The 8,804-nt window shown below is 35.7% G+C and overlaps 2 protein-coding genes across 2 annotated transcripts; both read left to right on the forward strand.

Annotated features, from left to right (window-relative positions):
* The first annotated feature begins 270 nt into the window (after nucleotides 1–270).
* LOC109804300 (plastid-lipid-associated protein, chloroplastic) lies at nucleotides 271–1,842 on the forward strand. The gene is made up of 3 exons (XM_020366110.3): nucleotides 271–695; nucleotides 893–1,088; nucleotides 1,324–1,842. Exons 1-3 carry the CDS (start codon nucleotides 325–327, stop codon nucleotides 1,636–1,638), a joined length of 882 nt encoding a protein of 293 aa, XP_020221699.1. The 5' UTR covers nucleotides 271–324; the 3' UTR covers nucleotides 1,639–1,842.
* A 2,042-nt stretch (nucleotides 1,843–3,884) lies between these two features.
* On the forward strand, nucleotides 3,885–5,713 carry LOC109803593 (plastid-lipid-associated protein, chloroplastic). The gene is made up of 3 exons (XM_020365231.3): nucleotides 3,885–4,389; nucleotides 4,932–5,127; nucleotides 5,263–5,713. The coding sequence occupies exons 1-3, from the start codon at nucleotides 3,968–3,970 to the stop codon at nucleotides 5,575–5,577; spliced, it is 933 nt and encodes a 310-aa protein (XP_020220820.1). The 5' UTR covers nucleotides 3,885–3,967; the 3' UTR covers nucleotides 5,578–5,713.
* The last annotated feature ends 3,091 nt before the right edge of the window (nucleotides 5,714–8,804 follow it).

Consider the following 8,804-nt stretch of genomic DNA (forward strand, 5'->3'; position numbering starts at 1 on the left):
TAATTATAATGAATTTTATTGTTAACGGACAGGATTCCTGGGGCTTGACTTTAAATTGCGCAGGGTCAAAATCCTTGGGATTGACTAACGGCAGTTAATTCGGGGATCCACATCACAAACGACAGTTGACAGATTCTGATGCATCCAACGGATAGGAAAATATTTGATGCTTTGACGTTGGTTTAAGGGTTTTCCAACTTGCAAATGCAAGCACACTAGTCGTCGAAAGTGAATTCACAAATCTCACTCGATCCTTATAAATCCACCGCTACCCTTCTCTCTCGTCAATCGTCAATTGTCATAGCTTCTCTTCTGTCTTAAACAATGGCGTCTCTCTCTCACCTCAACAAGCTCCTCTGCTTCCCCACCCTCAACTCCACACCCTCTCTTTCGCCACCGCGCGCCGCCCTCCCATTTCTTATGAAGCCGCTCGCAAGGCCGCTCATGCTTCGCACCTCGGCCAGGGCGACGCTCCGTGTCCGATCGTTTTCCGGCGAAGAGTTGCTACCGGCGGAGGAGACGGAGATTCTGAAGAAGGCTTTGGTGGATTCGTTCTACGGAACCGATCGTGGACTGAAAGCAAAGAGCGAAACGAGAGCGGAGATCGTCGAACTCATCACTGAACTCGAGGCCAAGAACCCCACCGCTGCTCCCACCGACGCCCTCACTCTCCTCAACGGAAAGTGGATTCTCGCGTAAGCTTCTTCTTCCAATGCTTCTACGTACCTTTTCATAACTTTTTATATTATCGCACTATTTTGTTTATTTCAGAATTACAACACAGACATGTATAATATATTTAAGTCTTTTTAGTTTTGTTCTATGGTTTGTGTTCTTTCAGTTCCCCCAACTGGTGGGTGGACTAAGACTTGGTGAAATTGTGGTTCCGCAGGTATACATCCTTTACAGGATTGTTCCCGTTGTTGTCATGGGGAACGCTACCACTGGTCAAGGTAGCCGAAATATCTCAGTCTATTGACTCGGAGAATTTTACTGTCCAAAACTCTGTTCTCTTCGCTGGTCCTTTGGCCACCACCTCCATTAGTGCTAATGCCAAATTCGAAGTCAGAAGTCCACGACGTGTGCAGGTTTGTCTCTAGTAAATTGATCATTTTTCAAAATCATAAATTCATATGATACTATATATTTCAACATCTTGATCATTTAGACTATGAGTCTGTTTAATTAAAAAAAAAATTTCTTTAGTAGAAAAAGCTTTTTATTTTCCAAACATGTTTATATAATTTATATATATTTTTTGCATTGGATTAACATCCTGTTAAGCTCCTCAAGTGACATTTTCTCATATTGCATGTTACTTAGATCAAGTTTGAGGAAGGCGTCATTGGCACTCCACAGTTGACAGACTCGTTAGAGATACCAGAAGATGTGGAATTTCTGGGTCAGAAGATTGACCTTACACCTTTCAAAGGCATCATTACGTCTGTGCAAGACACAGCCTCATCGGTCGCCAAAACAATTTCAAGCCAGCCTCCGTGGAAGATCCCAATTTACAGCAGCAATGCTCAATCGTGGTTACTCACTACATATCTTGACGAGGAACTGCGCATCTCAAGGGGTGATGGTGGCAACGTGTTTGTTCTCGTCAAAGAAGGAAGCTCTCTTCTGACAAGTTAAACACAACAAAGTAGTATACTTTGGGCTCAATATATAGTTTATGTTTATCAAATAAGCAAAGGGTCTTGATTAAATACAGTGATTCTGAAGAAGCATGTGTAGAACAGTGTTAATGCCCTGATGCGGATTGTTTTGTTAATGTGTGATATATTTATTATAAGCAGAAGCGAATGACATCAATCATGCAGCCTCTGCTTTTTATTTTGTTAACGTGTGATATATTTATGATGCGGTTGTTTTGTAAATTGTTAATGTTAGGTCTAGCTCAAATCCATCTGATTTACATGTTCCATCACAAAAAAATTTCTGGGCCAAAACGTTTTTTTATAAAGCCAAAATAAGGAGTTATCAACCCAACTAAACTGTTTTGGGCCTCACTAGATTCAAAAGTTTGGTTGGATAAATGTGCCTAAATTGAATTTATATAACCCAAAAGTCATGTTCATTGTTCCACATCGTCCTCTTCCCCCATATAAAAGAGGTGTTGATAATAGGACTAAAATATATAAAAAATTACTTTTATAAAGACTAAAACCAGTAATTTCTAGGTGAAGTGATTAAATATAAAGATTGTATAAGTATTGTGTAAGTATAAAAATGAATATATAAAAATAATATAATTATAGAAACTAAAATATAAAGTACAATACATGTTAATCTCATATTATCCACCGGATCATTATTAACATCTTTAACTCTTTTATATGACAAAGATCAAAACAAAACTAAGTGTTTGCACAAGGATTATAAATCAATTTTTTTTTAAATGTAAAGATTAAAAAATAAAATTCGTGCAACTATTGAGATGATATAAGTAATTAAATCTAAAAATAATTCTAACCAACCAAAAGTCAAATCAAATGCTACATAATAAAGGAAAGCATTAAATATTTATTAAAGACCAAATCAAATCATAAATTAAATATCCATTAAATCTATTCAGAGGGACTAGAGAAGCGGGTTTCAGAGTTATAAATGACACCTTTCACAATAAAGATTATACTATCAAGGTAAGGGAGGGTGAATTTATCTTTCCATATTTTTAAATAGAATTTGTGAGTAACAAAATGATTATTAAACCTCTTTAGAATTTTAGATTGCAAGTTTTTGGAGGGATTTTGAATACCATGAATGAATGATGTTTTGTTTGTATGTAATTGGCTTCATTATGTTGTAATGAGTTATGTTAATGTGATTGAATATATATATATATGTGTGTACACATGTGTGGATGAATTGTATGAATCATGGATTTGCCGATTAATTTGAGTGATGTTAAGATTTTTAAATTAAGACAAATTGGTTATATAATGTTTAACATGAAATTTAATGCATATTAGATTATGAAATTAATGTAATCCATATATAATTAGATAAAAAGAGACGTTTTAGAGTCATGCTCACAAGACTGAGTTCCCAACCCTTTTTTTAGTTATTTTGCTTGAGCTAAAAACTATTTGTTGGTGAAGTTCAATTCGGTGTGGATGAACATGTTGCAACTTTTAAGTTTAGTTTTGATAGGTCATAGATATGACTTTGGGATATTAGAAGAACTGATGTTATTTATTTATCTAAATTATTAGTTTACCTTTATTTTGAAATTCAGTTATAAAGGCCTTAGGAATATCTTTTTGTCCTTTTATAATGATTAGTTTTATTTTAAAATTTTATTGTGAAGATTTAGTAATGTGAACCTTTTATTCAAGTGAGCAATTATTTTAATATACTCTAATTTCTGCAACTTAAGTGTTAAAATTAAAATGATTAAATGAATTCGAATGGTTTAATTTTTCATTTTTGAATTAAAATGTAAAAGATAAATTATAAAATTTTGATAACCATGATTTCATCCTTTTTGTAATTTAAACCTACATGTTTCAGTATGCAACAGGTACCACATAAACAGCAGCACATTATATATATATAAAGCACATGGGAATATGACAAATATTCGAATTCTCAAGAGAAAACCCTGTGTTTAAGGTCTGAAAAAACAAGCACGTGGAAGATTCTAGAGTAGCCACGATGTAATTTTTGGGACATTCAGAGTTTCAGAAAACGACAACTCATCATGGGCCTAACATTTTTTATTTTTAATTTTTATATGGTGGCAAATTGCAAGGGTGAAGCTAGACGAAGCAAATCTCCAAGTCAGTGAAATATCCACTTCTTGTGTGGTCCATTTGACGAAGGACACGCTCTTTTCATTTTACAACAAAGTCGTACACGTTACAACAGTCAATTAACAAACCTCAATCTTCCTTAAACCTTATAATATAAAAAAATCCACCACTTCCCTTCTCTCTTCTGTTTTCTCTTCTCTTAAACAATGGCCTCTCTCTCTCACCTTAACAAACTCCTCTGCGTCCCCACGCTCAACTCCACGCCCTCCGTTTCGCCGCCGCGCGCCCTCGGAATTTCGACCAAACCGCTCCCAAGGCCGCGGCTGGTGGCCGACTTTGCGAGGCCGGCGGTGCGCGTCCGAGCCGTCACCAGCGACGACGAGTGGGGCCCGGAGAAGGAGGAGGACACTTTCGGCGGTGGCGGCGTGGCGGTGGAGGAGAAACCGGCGGAGACGGAGAAGCTGAAGAAGGCTTTGGTGGATTCGTTCTACGGCACTGACCGTGGATTGAAAGCATCGAGCGAAACGAGAGCGGAGATCGTTGAACTCATCACTCAGCTCGAGGCCAAGAACCCTAACCCTGCTCCCACCGACGCCTTGACTCTCCTCAACGGAAAATGGATTCTCGCGTAAGCTTCACTCGTCTTATACTTTTTTTTTTATAATAATTTTATTTCAGAATTATTTTCTCGTCATAACATATTTTTTAAGGCTTCATTTAGTTTTTGAATTCGATGCTCTTGCGCATGGAATTGAATACCCCTGTACTTATTTTGGACGCAAGATAATAATATAATTTTTTCTTTAATTATCCCTTTTAGTCCTTTATGAAATTATAAGGATCGAGAACTTTTTTGGTCTCTAATAATGTTGTTATTCGTTTTGGTTCTCACAATGAACATGTCATTAGTAACATATTTTATGGCCATGTAAATACAACAATTTTTTTCTTATGCCCCTGTATAATAGCAAGGTTATAAAACTAAAAAATCATTTTACAGTGACTTCATAAATAATCGATATATATTTACAAAGAATGTGTAACATATTTAAACCTTGTTAGTTTTCTTCTATGGTTTGTGTTTTTTCCCCAACATGGGTAGACCCAGGGTAGAGATTGTGAACCTTTAACAGTAAATTACCAACTCGCGGGTGAATTGTGGTTCCGCAGGTATACATCCTTTGCAGGATTGTTCCCATTGTTGTCAAGGGGAACACTACCATTGGTCAAGGTAGAGGAAATATCTCAGACTATTGACTCACAGAATTTTACCGTCCAAAACTCTGTTCAGTTCGCTGGTCCTTTGGCCACCACTTCAATTAGTACCAATGCCAAATTTGAAGTTCGAAGTCCTCAACGTGTGCAGGTTTGTCTCTAGTAAATTGAATTTTGACAATCATAGATAACTAACTGATGAAGTGTGAAATATATATTATCTGAACGTAGGATCTTTCTTGCATTGCATTAGTTTAACATTTTTCCCATATTGCTTGTTATTTAGATAAAGTTTGAGGAAGGCATCATTGGCACTCCACAGCTGACGGACTCATTAGAGATACCAGAAAATGTGGAATTTCTGGGTCAAAAGATTGACCTTACACCTTTCAAAGGCATCCTTACCTCTGTGCAAGACACAGCCTCATCAGTCGTGAAAACAATTTCAAGCAGGCCTCCTTTGAAAATCCCAATTTCCAACAGCAATGCTCAATCGTGGTTACTCACTACATATCTTGATGAAGATCTGCGTATCTCAAGGGGTGATGGTGGCAGTGTCTTTGTTCTCATCAAAGAAGGAAGCTCTCTTCTCACAAGTTAAAACAAAACAAACTAGTTTACTTTGGGGTACATTCCATATATATATAGTTTATGTTTATAAAATAAGCAATGGGTTTGGATTGTATACAATGTGATGCGGATTGTTTAGTTAATGTGTGATATATTTATAAGCATAAGCCAAAGGCATCAACCAGCTTCAAATAGCAGCATAATAACATGTTTTCTAGTTGACTATTTTCAAAGGAAGGCTAGTGGTTGGTAGTATGCTGGTTGGGAATAAACAGTGTGAATGTGAACTTTGTCTATCTATAGTATATGCCCTCACCAGATTGACAGTCCCAAACAGGAATGTGAATTAGATACTTTAATTTCAATATTTGGGTAGGTAATTAAAATGGAAATTAATTTTTGTGAAGGAATAAGCATTTTTATTATTTGTGGGAATAGACCTTCAAGTTAACAAACCGTCATTTCCTTTCACTAAATAAGATATAGATGTGGAGGTATAGCTCAACCCATCTTGCCACATTTTCCATCCCAAAAAGATTTCTAGGACAAATCGTTTTTCATTATGCCTAAATAAAGTTATAAGCCCAGCTAAACTGTATTGGGCCTCGCTGGATTGAAAAGTTTGGTTGGATTAAATGTGAATAAATTGAATTTATATAACCCAAAAGTCATGTTCTTCGTTCCACATTGTCCTCTCCCCCCAATGTAAAAAGGTATTGCTAGAACTAAACTATAAAAAAATCACTCATAAAAAAACTATAACGAGTCTTTTTTTTTTTTAAGGTAAAAATACTAAAATATCAAGATTTGTTAAGTGTGGGAACTTGAACGTAAATATTTTATAAATATAAAGATTAAAATGTAAAAGTAATATAAATATAGAGATTAAAATATGGATTTAGGATTTTAGAGAGTGAAGTCCTTTCATTTCCAAGCTGCCTGGATTGATCATTCTCTGCATCCTGATAGTGTCAATAAAGCTTGGAACTCTACACCTGACACTATCTTCAGAAAACTAGGTGAGGTTCAAATTATTTCTGTTGATTTTAATGTAAAGATTTTTGGTAATATCTTTAGAAGAAAACGTCATTTGGAAGCTAGAATCAAAGGAGTTCACAGGCCACTAGATATTTTTCCTTATTCCAGCCTTATTTCTCTAGAGAAAGATTTATAGGAGCAATATAACAAGGTTCTTCATGAAGAGGAAATTTTGTGGTTCCAAAAGTCTAGAGAACAATGGATAAAATTTGGCAACAAAAATACCAAAATTTTTCATATCCAAATAGTTATCAGAAGAAGGAGAAGTCAAATATCAGGACTCACAATTGATGGTATCTAGTGTGATGATGATGTGGTTTTGAAGAGGGAGGCTTTATCTTTTTTCAAAAATTTATTTCATTCTTCAGAAAACTGTCACCCTAAGAGCTTGCAACTCCGATGGATTCCTCAGGTTGATAGTGAGCTTTATGCTTCTTTGATGAAACCAATTTCCAGGGAGGAGGTGAAGAATGCTATTTTTTCTATGGACTCATACAAAGCCCCAGGGGTGGATGGTTTCCAACCAATTTTCTTCAAGACTTATTGGTATGTGGTGGCTTATGAGGTTTGGTAGATGGTGGCAAATGCTTTCTCTAATGGTGTCATTGAACCGGCCCTCACTGAGACTCTTATTGTCCCAATTCCTAAAGTAGATATTCCTATGTCCTTTAAAGATTTCAAACCAATAAGTCTTTGCAATGTTCTCTTCAAAACGATTTCTAAGGTGTTGGAACACAGGATCAGGCCTCATTTAGACAACTTAATTAAACCTCTACAAAGCAGTTTCATTCCTAAACGAGGTACTTCTGATAATGCTATGATAACTTAAGAGATTATTCATCACATGCATAAGAAGAAAGGGAAAAAAGGCTATGTTATGTTTAAAGTTGAGTTTGAGAAAGCTTATGACATGGGGGATTGGAATTTTCTTAAACTAACATTGACTGATTTTGGCTTTCCTTATTATGAATTCTACCACCTCTACTAGCTTGTCCTTAAAGTGGAATGGTAAGTATGATAGCGTCAAACCCATTAGAGTATTGAGACAAGGTGATCCAATGTTTCCCTATCGATTTGTTTTATGTATGGAAAAATTGTCTCTCCTTATTATTCCACAAAAGGTGCAAGAACAAACTTTATGGTCACCTGTGAAGATTGCTACAAATGCCCCTTTTGTTATTTCCATTTATTTATTTTTTATTTTTTACAGATGATTGCTTAATTTTTTGCTAAAGCAAAAACCTCCGAAGTCAACCTGATGAAAGAAGTGTTGGATGTTTTCTGCAAAGCCTCAGGCCTTAAGGTGAATACTTCCAAATCTAGATTTATCACTTCAAGAAATATTCTTCATGCTAAACTCAATAAATTTGCTACTATTTCTCTCTTTCAACACACTTGTAATATTGGGAAGTATCTTGGATTTGTAATTCTCTTGGGGAGGATAAAAAATATTGAATTTAATTACATCCTTGACAAAATTAATTCCAAATTAGCAGGTTAGAAAATGAAGACCTTGAATAGAGCAAGGAGAGTAACTTTAGTAAAGTCCACACTCACTTCTATGTCTATATACACCATGTAGAATTTATGATTTCCGGAAGACATTTGTGATAAAATTGACTCCACAATTAGGCCGTTTATATGGGGAATGATCATTGCCATTAGTTAATTGGGATATTACTAATCTTCCTAAAGCCTGAGGTGGTCTTGGTATTTGTCCAACTTATTTCATCAACATTTTTTTACTTGGAAAACATATTTAGGACTTCATGCAGAAAGAAAAATTGTGGGTTCATATGTTAGATGCTCAATACTTGAAAGAAGCCCCCATTCTTCAAGCAAACATTGTTTAAGGTAGCTCATATACTTGGAATTCTATAGCCAAAGCCATTGATCATCTCAAGCTTGATTTCAAAACTCAGTTGGAAAAAGAAAATGTGTCTCTTTGGCATGATAAATGGTTGGATAGTGATTACCTTTGTCATCTTGTCCCTTTTGTGCATATTCAAGACACTACTCTTCATGTTTGTGACTTATACAATCATGGTCTTGGAACTTTAATATCTTAGCTACTAGAATTCCTAATGAAGGCAAAAAGGAACTCATGGACCACGTGTTGAATGAAGACGTGGAGGATGCCATCATTTGGAGTCATTCTTTGAATGACATCTACTCATCAAACTTGACCTTCAATTGGCTTTTTGTTGAGAAGCCATCGCC

This window comes from Cajanus cajan, chromosome 1 (genome assembly GCF_000230855.2).
Source record: "Cajanus cajan strain Asha chromosome 1, NIPB_CcT2T_4, whole genome shotgun sequence".
In the NCBI taxonomy this organism is placed as follows: Eukaryota; Viridiplantae; Streptophyta; class Magnoliopsida; order Fabales; family Fabaceae; genus Cajanus; species Cajanus cajan.

What these genes read in the sequence shown, in the direction of transcription:
- LOC109804300 (XM_020366110.3), top strand. Translation starts at nt 325, where the DNA reads ATGGCGTCTCTCTCTCACCTCAACAAGCTCCTCTGCTTCCCCACCCTC. An exon ending in AACGGAAAGTGGATTCTCGC is followed by an intron (nt 696 to 892) that starts GTAAGCTTCTTC and finishes GTGGTTCCGCAG; the next exon opens with GTATACATCCTTTACAGGAT. An exon ending in GAAGTCCACGACGTGTGCAG is followed by an intron (nt 1,089 to 1,323) that starts GTTTGTCTCTAG and finishes CATGTTACTTAG; the next exon opens with ATCAAGTTTGAGGAAGGCGT.
- LOC109803593 (XM_020365231.3), top strand. Translation starts at nt 3,968, where the DNA reads ATGGCCTCTCTCTCTCACCTTAACAAACTCCTCTGCGTCCCCACGCTC. An exon ending in AACGGAAAATGGATTCTCGC is followed by an intron (nt 4,390 to 4,931) that starts GTAAGCTTCACT and finishes GTGGTTCCGCAG; the next exon opens with GTATACATCCTTTGCAGGAT. An exon ending in GAAGTCCTCAACGTGTGCAG is followed by an intron (nt 5,128 to 5,262) that starts GTTTGTCTCTAG and finishes CTTGTTATTTAG; the next exon opens with ATAAAGTTTGAGGAAGGCAT.